Here is a 24,220-nt window from a genome sequence, read left to right as displayed (position 1 = left end):
TATGAAACGTGTTCCAATAATATAAATTATTCCATAAAAAGTAATAAAGAATTTACTGTTTAAATATAAGTTATTGTTTGTGTAAGGATGCTTCGTGAACATGATGGTCGTGATTACGGTCACAATTAGTAATTGCATCCAACAAATACAATGATTTATTAGCTATAGTAGGTACAGACCTCCACAAATTTTCGAAACACTACAACATTGATCTTTTTGGGCTTAGAGCAGAAGAAACTGATATTAGCCAGGCCCAAATATTATTTCGTCACAACTCATTCATAAATCAATTTGACGAGAGCAGTCCTAAGCAAACAGACATAATCGAGCAAACAATACATGCAATATAAAAAGTTAATTCGCGAGGGCCCGACGCTTTCCTGCATAGAAGTGGACACTACACCATCCTTAGGGACTCCCCCTTTATCTGCAGACACCCTTTCCTCAGCCTAATATCTCTTCCACTATATATTTCTTATACGAAGCCCTCAAGAGAATTCTCATGTGCGTATTTCTTTGGTTCCTGTTTCATAACTTTTTTAGTTTTATGAAAAGGTTTGGATGGGTTTCGTATGACTATAAAAGCAGCTAGAATCCAAATTACCTATTACATAGATGAGCCTTGCTTATACCTAGGTAACACTTAAAATGTTTAGAAAATTAAAAACGGCTTAATGTAGAAAGTTGCCAATACTTTGTTTTTTTGAAGAAATCTCCGTTCCTCTCTACACATCGTCGGATTCGATGGAACCAATGGGAAAAGCAGTGGCATTCTTCCTTAGGGGTCTCTTCTATGGCATTTTCGTACGCTTTCACCGCATCTTCAGGGCTCGTAAAGCGAATACCTCGAATTTTATCTTTAGTTCTTGGGAATAAATAAAAATCGCAGGATGCCAGCAGGCCTACTCCTAAAATCGATTTTCGATATATCGTGGCATTAGTCATGTCGAATCTCACTCTTAGTTACATCGTATTCAATGTCGAAACGATGATTGAACGAACGAAACATGTTTCGATATTATCGGTCCTAATCTTACTCTTAGTTGAAAATGTCAGAGACGAATATTCGAATTCGACAAACAGTCAAACGTCACTTTTACGATAATCTCAACGACACCTTCTAGGCTGTCGTTGCTATTATCGTTTCAAGTTGCATAGATATATTTGCCATACAACATACATGCTTAGTAAATAAAATTAAAATAATTATATGTGATTTACTATTCAACAGGATTTATTTCCTACGAAGTAATTTAAGTCATTTTGTTGATCGTCTATGCGTAGAAAGTAATGCAAATGCCCGCCTGAGAAATAGGAAGTCGACGAGAAGGGTTGAGTTTCTTTTTTGTAAATTTTATTATTCGCAAGTTTTGTATTATTTATTCTATTTTAAATGGTCATATAATATTCATTACATAATTTTTGAATAATTACATTTTGTGTAAATGATGCAAATTGGTGGTGCAGAGTCTGGCATGGTCCTAAGCTCCTAAGCTGTGTTTTGACTTTTGATACTTAGCAGGGACATAGCACAGATTATACATAGTTTGCGCATAATTCATTCACACTAACATCGTTAAAAAATCAAAATATTAGTCTATGGTTACGATGTTGTTACGATAAACGATATGGAATACAAACATTTGTTAGAGTAGGGTAGGCGCGATATATTCGGGTTATTATCGTATCGTTCCGAATATATCGTTGTCGATTTTGCGAGTAGACCTCCAGGTCAGGACTGTATGGCGGATGGTTTATTATCTCGACACGTGCCATAGTCACATATTCAACAGTCCGTTTTGCGGAGTGCGCTCAAGCATTGTCGTGGTGAAGGAGGATCCTGCTTCGAGGGCGCTGCTGTCGAATTTTTTCCAAGACAACAGGCAAACAGCGATTGACATACAAGTCTGGAGTAACCGTCCTTCCATCTTCTAGCACAACTGTCGCAAAATGACTTTTCCGACTAAAGAATGAGGCAATCATCTTTTTTCTTTGACTTCTTCCTTTCCTTACCTTAGTTGGCCGATCCTCGAAAGGAAACACCCACTGAGCTGATTGTCTTTTGGTTTCGGGTTCGTAGCAATATATCCAGCTTTCGTCACCTGTGACGATGTTAAATACAGCATTTGAGTCACCGCCATTGAATTTATCTAACATTTGGCGACACCAGTCCATGCGAAGGTGTTTCTGGTCGTCGGTTAAAGTATAGGGAATCCATCTGGTACAAAGCTTCCTGACGCCTAAATGTTCGTGTAATATTTTTTGAACTTGACTCATACCAATGCCTAGGCTTACCCGTATCTACTGATAGGTCACTCTCTTATCTTCCTCTATTATGCGTCGCACTGAACTGATGTTATCTTCAGTAGTCGCTGTTAAAGGACATCCCACACGTAGATCATCATTGAGATTACGTCCACGCTTAAAATCGTTAAACCAATTGTAAATGTGGCACGAGATGGGGCTTCATTAAGAAATGCTAATCGCAGCTTATCATAGCTTTGTTGTTGAGTAAGCCCACAACGAAAGTCATAGTAAATCATTGACCGAAAATTTTCTCGCGTTAGATTCATTTTCACATGTAAAAAGAGTTTTAGATTTGCCGCCAATTCACAAAAACAAATGACAAATGAATGCAAAATACTACATTAGGTTACCAAAGAGTTTTTAAATTGAAATTCAAAATAAGTTTTATGATGGTAATTGATACGCCCTGCCAATGCAGTGCCGCTCAGGATTCTGGTAAACCCAAAAATTTTGAGCGGCACTACAGTAGCTCTTGTCACCTTGAGACATAAGATGTTACGGTGCCCTTTAGACCGAAACACAATAACGCTTACACATTACTGATTCACGGTAGGAAAAGGCGCAGTTGTGGTCCAAAAGGTACCAATAATCTAGCCGGCATCCTGTGCAAAGAAGCCTGCTATTACTTATACCTAGTAAGTACCAAAGCGATTAAATCCCCATGTTTTACTGCAACGTCAGAGGAATCACAAGAACTGTGGCAGCTCTGGATCATTTCTCATTAAATTCTTTTTAAAAATGTGATGTCATGTTATGGATCTGGAAATTCCGTTGTAAAGAGCAGCCATTTTGTGTCATTAGTACGTTCATTATATGTTGGAGGTAAATCTCAGCAGTTAATTATTACAAGCACCATTTTAATGTTCTACAAATGTAATAAAGTGCTTCCTTCTACTAAACGAAATATTAAATTAAATTAAGTTAACCTGCTTAATACCATCTTCAAATCGTGTGTTTAAATTCTTTAAATTTTAATTTTTCTTTAGTTTTAATTCTAGGCGTTGCATAGAGACGTCGCTTCATTGTGTGTCCTCTACCGCATTTATCATGGGGAGTGTTCCGAAGAGCTGTTTCACCTGATTCTTGCAGCCGATGTCCACCTTCGCACGACACGCCACAAGTTAGGATATCATCCCTACCATCTGGATGTGTGGCAGTCTTCCACAGTGCGGTTTTCAAGGAGTTTTCTTCCACGTACTACCAAGCTGTGGAATGAACTTCCTTGTGCGGTGTTTCCGGGATGATAAAACATGGGTATCTTCAAAAAAAGCGCGTACACTTTCCTCAAAGGCTGGCAACGCTCCTGTGATTCCTCTGGTGTTGCAAGAGAATGTGTGCGGCGGTAATCACTTAACACCAGGTCACCACCAGGACCAGGACAAACGAGCGTACGGGTCACCTGTTGTTAAGTGATCACCGCCGCCCACAATTTCTTGCAACACCAGTGGAATCACAGGAGCATTGCCGGCCTTTAATGTAATGTTTCTATTGAAGCAATAGAGGAATATCAAAACTTAATTTTCTTAAAACTTATTTCAATTATTGGGGTTGAGCAGGCTATTTGGAAAGTAGATCCTGTAGATGGAACAGCAACGAAGATTTGAACAGCCATAGTTACAGATGTAAGGAGGGTGAGAGCGTCGGGTCGTAATCTCCAAAGATGTGGGTTGGAATCCCACATACTCTATAAATTTTGATGCAAATATAAAGATCGACATTTTAAGACTATTATTTATACCTACCATCATATACTCTGTAGGTTCCTCATCTCCCAAGTTTATCTGAAATTTCGATTCTTACCTCAGTATGTAATAATCTCATACGGAAATATGATTTCATCTGTCTTTCAGATGATTAGGCAGAGTTGACACATCTCCATTTGCTACCGAACGGTGATTTCCATTTTTCTTCTCATATCACTCCTTTCATTTTCTGAAGGGAGAGTATGCTGAATGCGTGACGGTATCTCGTATCGGGAATAGGTACTTCAATTGGCGGATAGTTCAACAAAATGGCAGTCAAAAACTTTCTTCCAAGCGCGCCTTTGTAGAGTTCCACACATCAACGTGAGCGAATACTTTCGCATTTTGACGCATAGTCTGTTGGTTTACTTGGCTGCAGTTATGAACCTGAATAATTATTTCTCTGTGATATAATACATATTATGTGGTAGAAGATACAAAGAGTCACACAAGCCTTAAAAGAGATTATTCTTGGCAATATAGAAGCTTTTTTTTATGAAAATAAGGGACGAGACGAGCAGAACCTTCAGCTGATGGTAATTGATACGCACTGCCCATTACAATGCAGTGCCACTCAGGATTCTTGAAAAACCCACAATTTCTGCGCGGCACTACAATTGCGCTCGTCACCTTGAGACTCAAAATGTTAAGTCTCATTTGCCCAGTAATTTCAGTGAAAATGTTTACACATTACTGTTTCACGGCAGAAAAAGGCGCCGTTGTGATACCCATAATCTAGCTGGCTTCCTGTGCAAAGGAGCCTCCCACTGGTAGCTGAGCTTTCGAGATATTCCCAATTTGATCGTTGAATGTAGGGCCTAAATATCCTCTATGAATCATTTTATCCGTTATAATATTATTAATCCGTTTTCATCCGTCCTTTATACAGCGGCAATGGAATTCATTGTGCATTTTCCTTGCACGTCAATGAGGGCCTTGATGGCGGTGGATAGGATTCATGATTATCATCACGAAGTTAATGATGACTTTAGAGGTCATTGTCATCTCAATTAACTTTATAAACACCAAATCAACTTTGTCAAAATAATAATATTTGGAATATTAATAATAATAATATAATATTGACACACTTTTACACAAATTATATTGCCTCAAATACAGTCTGTGTTATGGGTTGCAAGACAACGATATATTTAATATAATATACTTACTTAAACATACATAAATACATATAAACATCCATGACTCGGAATCAAACATATTCATCATATAAATGCTTGCACCTACCGGGATTGGAACCCGGGACCTCTACATTAGTAGGTAGGATCGCTAACCACTCGGCTATACAGCTCGTCAATTATTATGTAAGTTTTAAATTGATAATATGTATCTCGATGTTGAATTACCAAAATGATTATGCATACAACAAGAATAATCTTTATTTTTTACAATGCAAAATGTCCGCATAACAAGGGCACATATAAAAGTTTAAACAACATGAAGGTTACTTAAGTTCATTACAAAATATAACATTTTTTTTTATTAAAAAAGTTATCACATTTGTATATAATTGTGTATGAATTACTCTGGCTAAATTTGTAACTCTGGCGGATTACAATATCTTTTTTTATTACAATTTACCAGTGGGCGGCTAGTTTGCACAGGATGCCGGCTAGATTATGAGTACCACAATGGCGCCTATTTCTGCCATGAAGCAGTAATGTATAAACATTACTGCGTTTTGGTCTGAAGGGCGCCGTAGCTAGTGAAATTACTGGGCAAATGAGACTTAACATCTTATGTCTCATAGGGACGAACGCGATTGTAGTGCCGCTCAAAAGTTATGGGTTTTTCAAGAATTCTGAGCGGCATTGCATTGTAATGGGCAGGGCGTATTACCATCAGCTGAACGTTCTGCTCGTCTCGTCCCTTATTTTCATAAAAAAAAAACCGTGGGGTCCTAGCGCTATAAGGTTTTTTTAAGAAAATAGCAAAAAGGTTATCAAACTTAGGCTCATTTTCACCAGTACCACGACTGCTTAGGCAGTACATTGAAATAAATAAAGAAATAGTGAACATAGACATATTTTCCAATAGTCTACAAGAATTTAAACGTAATCTTCGGAAACTTAACAATAAATAAAAAACACTCGGTATTTATAGAAATAAATAAATATCTTTTTTCCTTTTATATGTAATAATTAAACTTATGTAACTTAAAGTCTATAATCAACTTTAAATTGTTATTAAATTTTATTTTAAATTATATTGGTAATTAGTTAATAGTTAGTAATAATAAGTATGTAATAATTAATAATAGTCACAGCAGCAACTGTGAATGTTGTGTACATCTATTATTGGTACTCGCGTCAGTAATGTAATTTCCTTTAATCTTTCAATAATTTTAAGTAAATTAATAAAGTGTTATATGTAATTGTTATATGTGTGTACTATTGATGTACCTTTTAATAAATAAATAAACATCACAGGAGACCGAAGAGCTGGCAGCTACCTCGGACAAAGAATTAGTCTAGCTATTCAAAGGGGGCACGCTGCCAGTATCTTCGGATCCTTGACTAAAGGGACTCCTTTTAAAAGATATCAAACTCTGTGCGAATCAAAACATATATGTTAACTAGTACTTTGTACGGTTTGCAACTCGGCTAAATCGAGTAATTAGTAAGTCTTTTATGGGGGTTATACTTATGCTTTTACAAGACTGTCCCAAAGAATGTTCGAAACAAATGTATTACGAAATAAAATAAAACTTAAAAGATGTGGTAAAGGTTACTATATAATAAATGACTTTCTTAATGATGCCACCGATTGGGAATGGAACCGCCGTCAGGCTATTTAAATAACACATTTTATTTTAAGGAAATTTAAAAAAAGATAAGAGCTGTGTAACCTGATTCTTGCCGCCGAATTCCAGCTTCGCACGACACGCCACAAGTTAGGATATCATCCCCACCATCTGGATGTGTGGCGGTCCTCCACAGTGCGGTTATCAAGGAGCTTTCTTCCGCGTACTACAAAGCTGTGGAATGAGCTTCCTTGTGCGGTGTTTCCGGAACGATATGACATGGGTACCTTCAAGATAAATAATAGTTAAAAAAAATAATACTGAAAAAAAAATATTAAATAAAGCTTTTTATGATATTATTAAAATAATAATTCTTCTACACCCCACGCTCTTTTTTTTACAATAAAATATATTTTTTTTGCACTATTTTCAATTTAAATTTATTTTCTATTTTTCAGTTGAATTTTATATAAAGCGTGCTTTTTAGTTTTTTTTAACTATTGTTTATTTTTCATTTTTTAGTCAAATAAGTGTAATTTCATCGGTCCTCGATAAAGTTTGAACGAAATCTAGCGGTTTAAAGTGGGTCAAAATCGCGCCCAAAGAAGTCGGTTACAAACATACAGGTGAAGCTAATATAAAGCGTATAAAAAGCGCTGGTGTTGCAAGAGATTGTGGGCGGCGGTGATCACTTAACAGCAGGTGACCCATACGCTCGTTTGTCTACCTATTCCATAAAAAAAAATGGAAAGAACCCATCCTTTCGATTCGCATTTATTTATTCAATATAATTATTAATTGGGATATCTTATAACAGTTCATGACGTTGGTAGCGCTTCTTAACACATATAGTAATCAATATATTATTGCAGACAATTATCACTCTATAATTTCAGTACCGTAGATCACGGATGAGTAAGAAAAGAAGGACTCCGCGCCTTGATATTAGCAAGTGAAGCAGCTTTATGCTAGTGTGTGTGCGGTTACGGGGTATACCAGTTACACAATTTTTTCTTCCTTAAATAATCATATATCCACAAATACTTTTATAGCATTGTTTTTACACTTTTCCACAACGCACGACGACATTTTTAAAATATTTTATTGCGACGCAAACTGATTTGTCGCAGACGATGGCAAATCTCGTAATGGCGGCCGATCGGCTTGTATTATTGTAAGTGTATGCGTGGGGCTATGTATTTACACGTTTACCGGCTTGTTTTGGTGCCTCACTGTTATACAAGGTCCATATTTCACACGGAGTCCATATTTTTTTACTCGTCCGTGCCGTAGATATGTGCGGATAAAACCACCTCTTGCGAGGACCATGTCATCGTAATACAGAATGAATTTGTTAAAACAATCCAATTGCTCAGCTCGTCAATCCACAAATGTCCTGTTTACTCGTGTTAAAATATTTCGTTAACAGGGGTTATCTGTTAACCCTACGTCAGCGTATTCATAGAGCAGACGAAATCCATAATCCAATTACGTGGCGCACGGCCTCCGAGCTCCGGACTGTCGGGCAATGTGGAAGTACATCCAGCCGAGTGAAAGAGACACCGTGCACTCCCTAATATAATAGACTTTATATATTTTATGTGCCCCTAGTAATTTAGGTTTTAACTCGATGATTTTAGTACTTAGGTGCTTATAAAAATATACAGGTAAATTAAATAAATAATTAATTTACTGTTCGTAGGTGATTCAAATTCAAATATTTTGATTCAAAATAAAAAATTTTGAACGTCAAAATCTACCATAAATCCATTCGAAATAATATGCCTCAGACCTGAGAAAAACGGGCGGAAGAAACTCAGCGGGATTTTATTTTTCTTAATTTACTTACAAATTCAATAAAATTTATAATTAAATAGCCTGAGGGTGGTCGTTCCATTCTCAGTCTTAAGAAAATCTAAAAGTAACTTTTACCATAAAACTTTTTTTAACAATTCTTCTTTTGAATTTTGTACGTAGTTTCCGGGATCATATTGTAAAATCATATAAGTATACATTGGCCAATAAAAGACTTACTAACTGGACCTTACCGAGTAGTAGGCGTAAAAAGTTTATGTTTGTTACTCGTGTTTTCGCCCGCCTATAACAATGCAGGGCCCCTCTGGACTCTTGATTGAACCCAAAGATTTAACCAGCAACGCAATTGCGCTCACCTGTAATTATAACAAACAACTTCATTGCAATTTTTTTTATTTGATTCATTTATTTTGATCTCCCTCGGGAACTCTTCACAATTGCTTGCTGATCTGTTAAGTTTACCACCATAGCGGTTTTGTGGGAGGCTCCTTTGTACAGGATGCCGGCTAGATTGGTACCACAACGGCGCCTATTTCTGCCGTGAAGCAGTAATGTGTAAACATCAGCTCGTCCTCCGTCAGACGTCCGGCTCATCTCGTCCCTTTTTTCATAAAAAAAAGTAGATATGACTTGAAACGTAACAAATTAATACAATGATATGATTCAACGTCTTTTAATTATTTTAAGAAAATACTTACATGTGTTCGATGTTGACTTATAATAAAAGAGATGTTTATCATTTATCATTGTTGCTCTACGTAGCGAGTTAATAATATTATCTGGAGCGTATAACTAAGTCTTCGTTTCCAAAGAAAAACATCACCATTTTTCTTCCTTCTGTGGCTCGGTTATTTTATATTATACCTTGAATAAGACACAAGATATGAAATATATACTTGAATATAAACAGCAGCCACTTATTGTACTTGAACTTGTGTAATGTTACCAAGAAAACCGCATTGGATTACAATTGCTTGTTATACCGGAACTGCGTAGTAATTAAATAATCTTGTATCGACTATTTGACGGGTTTTTGCATTAATTTCATAGAGAAATTAAATGCATTTTATGCCTTTTATTAAATCTAACAGTTTGTTCATTTGTAGTAGTAATAATCGTTTAGCAGAAGAGCTCTAGTTCTAAGACTACTCCAGGATAGAGCTGTCAAGTGGTCTGTAGTGGCGGGACGTGACTATGAGCTCAGTGCAAATCCTCCTTAAGCGCTTCTCGACTATAAGAGAGTCTCGTTCAGTGATTACATTCATATTGTGCATCTTTGTGTTTCTAATTGTTTTTAATATGCACGTAGAGTGCTATTGTCTATTTAAGTACCAACATTATTTGTTTAGGAACAGAAGATTATGGGAGCAGTGAATGCTTGACTCATGAATCGAAGAAAGAAAATATCGAAGACTCTAAATATTTAATCCATAACTTATTATATACATCGAGAAACTACAATCACACCAGTGGGAGGCACCTTTGTAAACGATGCCGGCTAGATTATAGGCAACATTACAGTGTTTCGGTCTGAAGGGCGCCGTAGCTAGTGAAATTACTGGGCAAATGAGACTTAACATCTTCATCATGTCTCAAGGTTGTAGTGCCGCTCAGAATTTTTGGGTTTTTCAAGAATCCTGAGTGGCACTGCATTGTAATGGGTCCTGCCCATTATCAATTACCATCAGCAGAACGTCCTGCTCGTCTCGCACCATCATAAAAGAAATACAGTAATAGAACAGTACTTTATCTTCATACTAGAGCGTCCGAATCGACGCACGCACACATACACACGATTTACAAGGCTGCTAAGCAATCTTGGGAAGACAAATCTATTGACTGCCACTCCGTACGCCGCCGAGTCTGGTCGCAGTCCGAGTTAAATTATATTAGCTGCACCGCGCCGTCCCTATTGTTAATCTTTTTGTATGTACCAACCCTAGAGCTCCGCCCTGACGTAGGTATAAATTTCAAGGAGACCGCTGAGTAACGCTACTGTTCTATTACTTGTACTGTGGTACAATGGCGACATTAAATGAACGCACGGGCTGAGCTACTAAACCGTAATCATTAAAATAAAACATAAATAAATCAATTTTCCATAATATATTTTCGCAACAACCCACTAGTGTAGGTACTGACACCTACTTGTCCAACGCCCCGCCGTAGCGGTTCAGAAGGTCTATTACCAAAATCGAAAGCCGAAGTTTCGGTCCGAAACGAAACAACGACGAATTTCGAATTAAATCCTATAACCAAAGTACTTCGGATCTGAATAGTCCGGATGGATTTCGTTTCGGAACATGATTAGAACATTTAGACATAACCATGAAAAGTGAAGTTGTAGTTACGATCATAATAATGTAAAACAACGATAAAGTAAATGTCAAGTGAATTTGGAAATAAGGTGAATGAAAGACAAAATGTCTAATCGCGAACTTCGTATCGATATTCGGATCCGAAACAATTTCGTAATAGGAAAATGTATGATCCTTCATCCGAAACTTCGTATTTCGATTTTGGTAATACGGCTCCAGAACTCGTAGATTGAGTAGCGCCCACCCAAGGTTGATTAAAATATTATTTATAATTTTGCGTGGCGGCCATCTTGGATTAAAAAAATGATCCCAAAATCGTTCTCTGCACCCTCGAGAACCTCGGACACGATATCCATATTGCTAAAATCATAATTTTGTGCGGCGGCCATCTTGGATTCCAAAAGTGATCACAAAATCGTTCTCTTCACCCTCGAGAACCTCGGATACGATACCCATATTGCTGAAATCATAATTTTGAGCGGCGGCCATCTTGGATTTCAAAAATGATCCCACAATCGTTCTCTGCACCCTCGACAACCTCGGATACGATACCCATATTGTTGTTATCATAATTTTGTGCGGCGGCCATCTTGGATTTCAAAAATGATCACACAATCGTTCTCTGCACCCTCGAGAACCTCGGACACGATACCCATAATGTTGTGATCATAATTTTGCGCGGCGGCCATCTTGGAATTAAAAAAAACCTGCACGATACAAGGCTAGTAGGGAAGCCCGAGAGTAAAAAATACTCTCCCTCAATCGGTGTCAATCGCTCTCGCCCTTGAACAAAAACGTCTCAAATATCCGTGACGTTCTTTTTCGTTTAATTTGTAAAAAAAATTACCCTCATGCGCCTAAAGAAGTTTCACTTCAAAATGCATAAAAATATCACAGCATTTCGTACTCTCGCGCAACCGTTTTTATAAAATTTTACGCGTTCCTTCCGGGGTGGGGTCGTTGACCCGCATCGCTCGGCTAGTGTCTCAGCCATGCCCGTGTCGAACGTATATGTACCGCTATAGATAAATACGTTCGAGTGAGTTTTGCCTAGTGTTGGGAAAACCTCGCCTTAAAGGATTAAAACGCGTGTTCAAGAGGACAGATTATGTCCCCCAGAAAACAAGATCTGGAAAGGTTTTTTTTTTATGAACATAACGGCTGATGGTAATTGATACGCCCTTCTCATTACAATGCAGTGCCGCTCGGGATTCTTGAAAAACCCAAAAATTCTGAGCGGCACTACAGTTGCGCTCGTCACCTTGAGACATAAGATGTTAAGTTTCATTTGCCCAGTAATTTCACTTTCTTGAAACGTCGGGTTAACTAAAATAAAATGGTAGCATTTACGCAAAAACTAATGTAAAAATAGTTACAATTACACGCGTTTTAATCCTTTAAAAGTGTTTAATTTAAATTCATATAAACAAACTTATTTCAAATCAAAGTCAAAGTCAAAAATATTTTATTGACATAAAATCAAAAGATTGCTCGTCAACGTGAATCACAAAAAATACAACTCAGATACATACATATTAATTACACAAAAGTTTAAACATATACATATTTTTAAAATAATGCAATCCAGTGAAACTATACAAGGCTGAACCATAAAATCCATAAAAAAAACAACTTTAATACTATTCAATTCCATATTGTAATATCGTTTACGTAATCTTCAATACTGTAATAAGCCTTCGACATAAGTCTGCGTTTAATAAAAGTTTTAAATTTATTTATTGATCAGTTGTGTAAACATAACAGAAGTATACTAATTGAAATTTGTACCATGTTTCCAAATCAATGTGTGCTGAGTGCTTCGCGGAAAACTATTCCATACATGCGATGTAAAGTTATTTACCTTTCATTTTCATTTGAATCGCATTCAATTTAGCGGCGTTTAATTGATAGACGCGTGTTTATTGGAAAGCTCTGTAATTGGACACTCAATAGGCTGCTGTGGATATGAAAAAAGGTTCTGGCGGACTTCAAGGGCTTTTGAATTTTAAATAGTTATCAAGGGCTTTCGTCTGGAAACGTTATGAATTTGAATGAATAAATTAAGGCATTCATAAAATTAGTTTCGTTGGAGGGAAAATTGTATAAATTGAACACTTTTTAGTTATTTATTAAGTTTATGTGTTTTTACGAAAAGGCTCTTGATCTGTAAATATTTTTACTGTTACTAACCTGGTCGTAAGTTTTATTAATGAAATAAAAATAAAACTGATTTATAAAACTAATTTGTATTTCCTTAATAGAAGTCTCAGCAATAATTCTACGACGTGGCGTGGAAGAAGTAGGTGTCAGTACCTACGCTAGCTCGCGGCTACTAGATTACTTACAGGATGTTCCGAAATGGTGTTATGGAAAATTAGTTTATTTAGATGAATTACGTATTTTTATATTTTAATTTAATTTTTTATGATGAAGGTTAAGTAGCATTATCCGTGTGTTCATTTAGTATCGTCATTGTTGCTCAACACTGTATAGGTGACAGATGTACCGCAAGGTATTAACACTTATAACAACTATTATTTAGATTTTTTCGGTCGAAAAAAACTCGAAAAAATATAATATGATGAATAGTACACTCAGTAAAATCTTCTTTATATATAAAAATTTCGCGTCACGTTGTTTGTCCGCGATGAGCTCCTAAGCTATTGAACCGATTTTTGTGAAAATTTTTACACTGTGTGCAGTTTGATCCAACTTGAGAGAGTCTTTATTTTCAGTCGTGACCCTTAATATTTTTTAAAATTCATGATTCGAACTTATCTTTGTATTCAAACTTTTAAATGACAAGATTGACTGTCCTCAGCTTCTGAATTAAATTAATTTTCGTGTCCCTAGTAGATATCCCCGGAAGCAAATTATTCCGCTAGTTCCACCGGTTCGAAGATGTTGTTTGGAGCGAATTCTCCTATTCCTAGGCTGTGCAAGATGGTAAACATATATAGTGATTACATTGATATTAATTTCACGACTTCTGTCCATACAGTTCGTAAATTATTTGTATGTAAGTTAAGTGAATAAAATGTAGTCATAATAATTATATTTCTTAGTTTTATAATATATATATATATTAATCTTATCTTTAAATAATGACAATTTAAAACCAAATCATTTAACCATTATTACGTGTTAGCATATATTTTTTTTCCTCTTAAACTAATATTTACTTTGTGAAAATTATTAAACCATGTGGTAGATACCTGTAATTGTTTTTTACATTAAGTACATTATATTTAGTCTGTTTTATAAATAAATAATGCATCAATGTAAACAAAAATAAATAAATAAAATAAATAAATGCTTCGATATTATTTCACTACAAGAACAAGGAACAAAGAAATTATTATTGTAGTGATTAAAAATGTTGTATAATAAACATACATTTGTTAAGGTGAAGTGAAGCGCACCTGTTACCAGCTAGTATAATCTAAATATCAAAGCAGTTTACACGCATAATTTGTTCACATTCACTTTTAGCAGCATTTAACACAGTATGAAGCACCTAAAATTATAATGGCTTACTTACACGCAAACACGGGTAGAGCTATTTAACCTGGTTCACAAAAATTAAAATACATAATTCACCAAAATAAATAAATTTTCCATAACATCATTTCGGAACATCCTGTAAGTAATCTAGTAGCCGCGAGCTAGCGTAGCAATGACACCTATTTCTTCCACGCCGCGCCGTAGCCGTCAGAACTCGTAGCTGAATAGCGCCCACGTAAGGGTGATTAAAATTCTGTCTCTAAATGTATAATTTATTTGCTTGAAAATTTAAATTATTTACCTTAATTTTTAGAAATATTTTATAATCACACGATGTTCATTGAATGTCGCCATTGTTTGCACCACGTGTTTTATATAAAAATGCTTTTAAGTCCATTCGATGTAGGAAAATCTAGAGGGTACAATACCTGAGGGCGCTCTTGACTACATTGTCCCGGCTTCCCGGAACCTAATCATTAGTGTGCCCATTCGACTGGCAACTGATTTCATCCTGAAAAGTGCGCTCTTTGAAAGTGCCGCAATATTGTCGAAAGCAGGAAAACTCCTTGAAAGAAAAAATATATTGCGCAAGTTGCGGTGAAGAAAATGAGACCGGAATGTCGGCGGCCCAATCGAGCGAACGAATACCATCCAATATGCTTCCACGTTTACGTTATCGCTGATTTCGACTGAGTGGAAATACTGAGCGAAATAGCTACGGGCTCGAACGGGTTGTGTATCCACGCGGCCTCAAACAACTTCGTTACAACTCCGCTGTTTTGTTCCGACGATATTAGTTTTGGCCAAAAGGCTATTTTTCAAACCTCCTCCACAGTTTTCAAACTTGAAAAGTTTTCTAATTTAGCAAATTTTCTCACAATGCTTCATTGACGAGACGCCTGGGGCGCGACTGAAGTAATTCAAGAAGTGATTTATAAGATAAATAAAATGAAGATTTGTTCAGTTATAAATCCAATTTTCAAATTGATTGAGCTCGTCTCTACGCTTTGAATGTATCAATATCATTCGCAGACTTCTTGTGTATCAATTTATCGATACAACGGATATAAATTTAGTTTTGCAAATACTTTTAAAATGGCGACAGAAGTTAAATAGTGTCTGATCATTTCGACGGCAAGTATTAGTGACTTTCAGAATGCAAATTTGCAATAGATTTGCCTGTGATATTGAAATGTATCTACTAATCATCTTTACATCTTCATTTCTTCTTATCTATATAGACATAAATCCCGTTTTATTGCGGGTTAAAGATATAAATGACGATGTAATTTCCTCTTTCCCACTATAATAATTCCTAATTCATTTATTATTTTTTAAATAATACAATTACTAGAGACCGGATTATATGCAAATGCATATTGCATATGCTTTTGCATATATAAAAAATTCTGGCCAGTAACCTCAGTAGATGTAGAACGCTCCTTTTCCTTTTACAAAAATTTACTAAGCGATCATAGACACAATTTGTCTACAGAACATTTAGAACAGTACAGTACAGTAGTATATAGTACATATTTTTAAAGGTTAATCTTACATTGTTATGGTAGGTAATAGTTTATTGGTACCTTGTAATAGTTTATTTCACAAATACGGTTGTCAGTACAAGTCTTTATAAAATATTAGGTCCTTACATATGAAATTGGCGTATTTCGTACTGGCCACTTTAATCACGATGTTCTCCTCTTTGGTAAGGAATTCCAAATTCAAATTTGTACAGCTATTGTCATTCATTTGTTTTTTTCTTCTGTTTTTTTCTGTTTGCGTCACTCACGTCACTTACAAAATGGAAAACTTAAAGTATCGCATTATTTAGGAGTACGAGTTCCGCCGTGGAACTAGTGCTGCGGACATGACTCGAAGGGTGAATGATGTGTATGGCGGTCATGTTGCAAAAGAAAACACAGTTCGTTTTTGGTTCCAACGTTTTCGTTCTGGAAATTTCGACCTGGAGAACAAGCCCCGTGGACGGCCTGAGACCCAAGTTGATAATGAAGTATTGAAGGCTATTGTGGAAGCGGATCCATCGCAAACCACGTCCGAGTTAGCTGCAGGCTGCGGTGTTAGTGATAAAACTGTTTTAATTCACTTGAAGCAAATTGGGAAGATTAAAAAGCTTGAAAGGTACCTCACGAATTGACTGAAGCAAACTGGCAAACGCGCGTCGACTGCTGCGTAACATTACTGAACCGGCACAATAATGAAGGTATTTTAAACCGAATCATTACCTGTGATGAAAAATGGATTCTTTACGATAATCGGAAGCACTCAGCGTAATGGTTGGATCCTGGCCAGCCAGCCAAATCCTGCCCCAAGCGAAAATTAACCCCAAAAAAGTTACTTGTAAGTGTTTGGTGGACTAGTGCCGGTATTGTTCATTGCAGTTTTCTCAAATCTGGCCAGACTATTACGGCTGATGTCTATTGTCAGCAATTGCAAACCATGATGGAAAAGCTAGCGGCTAAACAACCTAGGCTGGTCAATCGCTCCACGCCACTGCTACTTCACGACAACGCTAGACCACACACTGCACAACAGACGGCTACCAAATTAGAAGAGCTTCAATTGGAATGTCTAAGACATCCTCCGTACACCCCGGACCTTGCTCCAACAGATTACCATTTATTTCGAAATTTGGACAACTTCTTGCAAGGGAAAAAATTTAACTCTGATGGGGCAGTCCAAATCGCCTTCACAGATTTTAATGATTCCCGTCCGACTGGTTTTTTTAGTAAAGGGAACAATGAACTATGACCTATGAGATGGCAAAAGTGCATGGAAAACAATGGTTCATACATTGATTAATTAAATATATTATATTTAAAAATATTCGACTTTTTGTTCCTCCCATACAAAACGCCAATTTCATATGTAAGGACCTAATAAAAATATGACTTTTTATTTTTTTCTGTTTAATTGTATGCATATTTTGGCCCTTTTTATGGATTTTCGTGCATATTTTAGTTATTTTACTTGCATATTTGCATGCATATTTTGGGCATATTTTGTATTTTTTTTTATATGAGAGAGGGCAAACGGGCAAGAGGCTCACGGGATGGGGAGAGGTGAGGCAACCGCCCATGGAACAGGTGTGTCATGAAATGCGTTTCCGGCCTTTAAGGTGGGAGTATGCTTTTTTCTTGAAGTTCCCTAAGTCGTATCTGTTCGGGAAGACCGCCGCCGGTAGTGGATTCCACAAAGTGGCTGTGTGAGGCAAGCATATAATCCGGTATCTTACAATAACAATAAAACAAACGTATGTTAATGTTTAAGAATATTGTCTTGCCAATTAGAATGCAATTATTTCAGGCATTATCTAGAATATTATGTCTATAATTTGGGTGAATCTCTAATTCCCATAAAATCCGTTGCAAATGTAATCCATTGCAATAGCTTTATACTCTGTATCTATGAGCTTAAGCCAAGTGATTAATGAAAGAATTATGAATAATGAATGACAAGATACTACGGGCTTGGAAATTTTATATTCATAGGTCCAAGTTTCTATAATACGATGAAATTACATCTTTATTTCATTTATTATAACTACAATTTCAATATTTTGAAAAATTATTATTGAGAGGTTTAAGGCATTTCTTCTAGATATGTGGCATAGTCTAACATTAATAATAAGATTCTATTTATATTAATAATAATACTTAAAAAATGTTAGCGTCATTAGAATTTTAAATCAAATTTAAATTACTTGTACGCTATGGCTATTCACGGACCAGCCCAACCGATTTTTTTTTATAAAATAAGGGACGAGATGAGTTGGACGTTCAGCTGATGGTAATTGATACTCCATCTCATGATCAGGACTCAATATTTAAGTGAAGTTTTAAACTATTTCCACTCTTTGAAGTGTGTTTATAAAACTTTCGTTGAAACTGAATCTTCAAATCTTTATTTATTAATATACTTAATATGCTTTTACAATATGATCCCAGAAAATGTACAAAACAAATGTGCTACGAAATTTTAAAGAAATGTTAAAAAACGTTTGTGTGGGAAAGGTTACTATAGAATAAACGATTTTATTAATGATACCACAGACTGGGAATGAAGCGAACACCATCAGGATTTTTAATTATAAATGTTTATTGTACGATATTACATTGAAATCCATATTTTTATAAAAAATAGCCCGCTGAGTTTCTTGCGCCCGTTTTTCTCAGGTCTGAGACAGTCTATTTTGAATGGGTGGTAGTCTTTGAAGTTCAATATGATGTTTTTGAATCCTATTTTGAATAAAACTATTTGAATTTGAATACTCTGCCTCTAATATCCACTTAATACTTAAGTATTTTTTTACCATCGTCCATAACATTTTACGTAATTTATATACTTTTGCTTTAGGTGCTATTATTTCCGGAGGAGGGATGGGCGAGAAGTGCTTCGTCATCGTATTGGACCCTCCAGCCGTGTTGGTGGCGACGCTCGAGATGCAAGGTCGTCGAAGTAGCTGGCACGAGGAGGTAAAGTTATACATTTTACTATCCATTCTTGCGTAGAACAAATTCTATATCACCTTTTTGCTCTAGATAATGATAATAAGCGCTAAATTATAAATAAATTAAAACTATCGTACCAAGAATGCTGGCAGCATTACTGCGTTGGATAGCAAGGCTGATCCGTTGACCGAAATAGCTGCCAGCGCTTGGGTTTCCAGTAGCCTTATTGCGGCGCGAAGATAGTATTTTAAACATTCTACGCGCCTCTGGGCCCCACGGGCCAAGTGTCTCGACACCAAAGCGCACAAAGATGTATGACTCACTGAGACCGACATATTTGCGACGCTTGCTGTCTTCGGCAGTCGAAGCAACAGCCTCAGCACCAACTGACGTAACTTGGACATGAGAAAAAGCCAGAGTGTCGCTCGCTTGTGTGTTTTGCTGTTAATAGTGATTTTCATTGTTATAACACTAGAAATAACGGATTGCTTGTAGCTAATTCTAGTAGGCTTCATAAGATACATAATAGCTTTAAGGGTAAATGTATACACTTTTATAATAAAGAACCGCCACTGATCAGGCATAACCTGTAAATAAATATAAATGTTTTATTAAAAACTTTCTCTGTCGTAAATCCCACTACTCCACAGCTGAATATTATCTAATTAGAGCAGTTAGTTATTAAAGAGCGCAAAAAAAAATCTTGGGAGAGTTTCTTGCCAAATTAATGTTCGTGTAACGGTCGATACAACTCAATAGCAATCGAAAATCGCGATCAGAAAATTATAATCTATTCACATTTTTCGGTTTTAAGATATTTATTCTTATAAGACTTAACATAAAATCGCTTACATGAGAATTTTACATAAATATACAATATAATATTTTTTCTATTATTAACTATCTTTAGGTTTCTATGCATGCAAAACAAACAAAGTGAACAATTACAAAAAATGAAGGTACATAAAAATTTCTGAACAAAACAACATCAATATATTTTATATTTATACGGAATAAGAAGGACTGGATGTGGCTAACGACTTATAAAGATAACAGTTGAAGTAAGCTTAAATTTTCCCAACCTTTAATAATCGATCTTTTGATCGTTATGTTAATCTGTTTTTAACTCAATTTAGGATGAAATAGAACGAATGAACAGATAAGCGTTTTGAATGAATGAATGAATGAAAATTCTTTATTGCACTTAAAATAATATTAAAATTGGTCATAAGAGTTATGGTAAGCACAGTTAGGTGACCTTATCGCTACTCAGCAATCTCTTTCAGGTAACCTTTGGGTTTTCTATACCATGTGTTTATGTAAATTAAGATTAACATTGTATTAATTTTCAGTGCCGATTGTTATCGGGAACCAAAATGATAATGATACATGAGTTTAATTCAATAGGATAATCTAGAGTTAGGCTCTTTAATAAAATATTAAATTATATACCTTAGGCCTATCGTAGATGACACACTTTTTGTGCTATCGAGTCTGCATTGCGCGCCAAATGTTATTGCCAGATATTAGACAGACTCAACGCACACGACGTACACTTTAGCACATTTTGTTGGAACTGTAGGCTACACGCCATGGAAGTACAGAGATTGCGGTGTATTATTTCGTACTTGACATATAAAATAAAGAAGAAATATAGAATTATGGGCGTATCCTATTCTTTCAGAACGATTATAAAGGGACTGTTTCATATTAAACATTCAGTTCTATAACTATACCCAAATAAATTTGCACACTTCGTCCCACAATTTTATTATCATTATCGGTATCATACAGTGCTGGTCTGTTTTCTTTTCCTTGAATCAACATCGATACATCGATGTCTAGCTAGATACTCGTCAATCACAAGCAAGTGCAAACTACAGACTAAAGTGAGCGTCGTCTGCGTTAGCGCGTATAGACGCGAACGATATATTTTCTTCTCGCACTTTTTGTGCGGCGCGGTGCGGCGCGATCTGTCAGATTACGAGGGTATTTTGTGTGTAAGACTTTTTACGCGTCGTATGTGGTACTGCTTAAAATTCTATACGTTTTATTATCACAGATTAAAAAGTGCGTCATGGATAGTCTGTCGTCTGCGATAGGCCTTATGGTACGGAAAACGGCTGTAAATCATTTGATTTTTAGTAGAGAGAGAAGTAGTGACTTATGTAGTGCTTATGTTACAATTAAATACATGATACAGTAAAATATATTTGCCCCGTTTCTATTTAAATAACTTTAAGTAAAATAGTAGACAATTTTTTATTTTTTTTAAAGTGATAACTCTCACTTCTTTATTAATTACACAATTGAAATTTGAATACAAAATTAATTAACGATGCGGGACTCGAACCGATGATTTCACGCGTTCCGTACGAGCGCTCTTACCACTGAGCCAACCGTTCGAGTTGATAAATCTTAGTAAGTCTTAAGTTCTTAAGTATGTCTTAAATGTTTGTAAGGCACAACATTGGAGTTAAACTAGTCATACAAAATTTATCAATATAGTACATATGTACAATATAGTACATATGTACGATATAGTATAATATATATTTGTTAAGGTTATTACAGTTATTCTTATCTTATGGAATTGTAAGTACTTTGATTGAAACTAATTAACTAACTTATCAATTATCTCTCTTTTCTTGATAATAGATAAGTTTACTTGATAAATGCTACTTGATTGTCTTGCTATGAAATTAATACTCGAGTATATAAAATTATTATATACTAGCTGACCCGGCAAACGTTGTTTTGCCATATAAAGTATAATTCACGCGATAGTTTTATAAGTAATAAAATATTGCCTATATTATAGCCTGTACATCATTTTGTTCTATTGTCAATAGTATTTGCAGCGCACGCAAAAATAGGTTTTCGATTTTACACCTTGTGTTACAAAATAGCAATTTCATTACGGATCCCTAATTTTGAAAAAAAAACATAGCCTATAACCTTCCTCGATAAATGGACTACCCAACACTGAAAGAATCATTCAAATCGGACCAGTAGTACCAGAGATTAGCGCGTTCAAACAAACAAACAAACACTGCAGCTTTATAATATTAGTATAGATTATTATTTATTTCTTATATTGATTATTTTGATAAATGATTCATGCTTAATGATGGCGTGAGTACGCGCGATCGCCTTGCTGCTTCCATGCGATCTAATAATTAATAAAATCATGAGTATATGTAAACCGCTGACAAGTACAATACAATATTCACACTAACCTCTGGACTGGCGGCTGTCAATATGCTTTTATGTCTGTTTGATATTCGCCATTTCGGCGCTGTTAGCCATGTAGCGAGAATCTGCGGTACTAAACTAGTGATGACAACCTCAGCAAACATCGGTAGAGGGTGGGAAACTATTTACAAAAAAAATTTTGTGCTTTATTACGTTGATTTTTGAAGAATAAAAGCACAGAAAACAAGCGAATTGAAAATGTAAAAATACTTCAGAGTATTGTACGTTCCTTCGCAGACATTTGTATTATACGTCAAAATTAGTTCTCTGGACGGTCGCGAGTAGCGTTTCAAATAGGCACAAAAATTTGCTGTCAAACATATGGAACAGCCTGTCAGTGAATGTGCAATTTAGGTACGAGATCGTACATCAATAGAAGGTATGGTATGGTATAGGGGCTCCTGTTTCCGCAATTAAACCACTAGCATGGGCCCATTTTGCGTGCAATAATGGCCAGTTACTCCAACCAGCCCAGCTCCTTCCAGAAGTTCAGAACATTCCTGGGGTGTTCACAGACTTCTTGGAGCGACCTCGTATTGGTTAAGGTTTTTGCCCGTTGGTTGGCCACCCCCGCACATTCCAGGATTACGTGAGCGACCGTTTCGTCTTCGGTCAGACAACCTCTGCACTTAGGACTGTCCGTTACGCCGATTGTGAAAAGGTGGTTGTTTAGTGATGTGTGACCCGTTAGGGTGCCCACCATACGGATACCATGTCATACCATACGGATGTCATGTCTGTTGAGGCTGATAAGTCTAGGTGTCAGTTTGGGCGATAGTGCAGGTATCGCCACCTTCGACTGTCTACAGCTTGAGACATTCATCCATCGGGTGTTGTGTAGATCGTTGGTGAGAGAGCGTATCCATGAGCGCATTTGGCTGAAGGGCAGTGGCAGAAGTGGCAAAGGACCAGTCACTATATTTGCCGATGCTCGCCTTGCAAGCTCATCCGCTGCATCATTACCCAACGAACCACTATGTCCCTTGATCCATTGCAGAGTTACCTGGTTATAAGAGGCAACTTGCTCCAGGGTTTGGTGACATTCGTGTATTAGTGCTGAATTGTGTGTGATACCCTTCAGCGCTGTTAGTACCGCCATACTGTCAGAAAGAAATCTGATGCTGTGGCCATGTACCTTTCTTCTTAATATAGCGCTGGCGGCTTCCTTGATGGCTACGCACTCACATTGGAAGATGGAGCTGTGTGTGCCCAAGGGTATGGAAATGTGTATGTTTAGTTCCTGTGAGAATATGCCGGCACCATTTCCAGTAGCCATTTTCGAGCCGTCTGTGTAAATTCTTAATTCATTTACAGCTGACTGGTCAGCATCTTTCTCATATAGCTGTATGTGATAGTTTTTATAGAAGGTATGTGTTTTAGGTATCTTATCACATGGTGCCTCACGGAGTGGATAATCCTTTGTTACCCTATTCCAGAGCTTATCTGTTAGGCCGTCTTCATTCTTCCATACACCCAACAGCTTTAGACGTAGAGTCGCCATTGTCGCTTCTTGTTGAAAGTGTATGTCGAGTGGTGTTAGCCCTAGAATAGTTTAGTAGGCGTGGTGCGCATGCATCCTGTTATGGCTGTGCAGGCCAGCCGCTGGAAACGCTGCAGCTTGGTTTGTACCGTCACAAGCTCTGTCCTGGGCCACCACGCTATTGCTCCATAGGAGATAATTGGTCTGATGACTGCTGTATAGAGCCAACTGCTTATCTTTGGAGCAAGACCCCAGGTTCTGCCTATGAGTCTTCTGCACTGCCAAAAGATGATGCATGCTCTTTCCAGCTTGTGTTCAAGGTGTTTGTTCCAAAGCAACTTACTATCCAGTATAACCCCCAGGTATTTAACTTCTTTAGTAAGGCTTAGTTCGGTGTTGAACAGCTTTGGTAATGTTAGATTACCAAGGCTGCGTTTGTTAGTGAATAGTATTAGTTCCGTCTTTGACGGATTAGCTGTAAGATTGTGTTGCGCGCACCATTCTTCCAAAATCTTAAAAGCAGATCTCATGAGGCTACATAAGACGCTCTCGACTGGTCCTGT

General features: G+C 36.6%; 2 protein-coding genes across 2 annotated transcripts in view; both read left to right on the top strand.

Annotated features, from left to right (window-relative positions):
* The window catches only part of LOC126977458 (protein smoothened), a 599,797-nt gene that overhangs the window by 233,193 nt on the left and 342,384 nt on the right, over positions 1 to 24,220 (top strand). The window lies entirely within an intron of this gene.
* The window catches only part of LOC126977538 (uncharacterized), a 132,213-nt gene that overhangs the window by 90,131 nt on the left and 17,862 nt on the right, over positions 1 to 24,220 (top strand). Inside the window, exon 3 of the mRNA XM_050826395.1 lies at positions 18,828 to 18,946. Within this exon, the coding sequence (XP_050682352.1) occupies positions 18,828 to 18,946 (119 nt within the window). The remainder of the gene's footprint in view (positions 1 to 18,827; positions 18,947 to 24,220) is intronic.

This window comes from Leptidea sinapis, chromosome 45, assembly GCF_905404315.1.
Source record: "Leptidea sinapis chromosome 45, ilLepSina1.1, whole genome shotgun sequence".
Lineage (NCBI taxonomy): Eukaryota > Metazoa > Arthropoda > Insecta > Lepidoptera > Pieridae > Leptidea > Leptidea sinapis.
The sequence above is the reverse complement of the archived record's forward strand: the minus strand, read 5'-3'. Positions and strand labels throughout refer to the sequence as shown.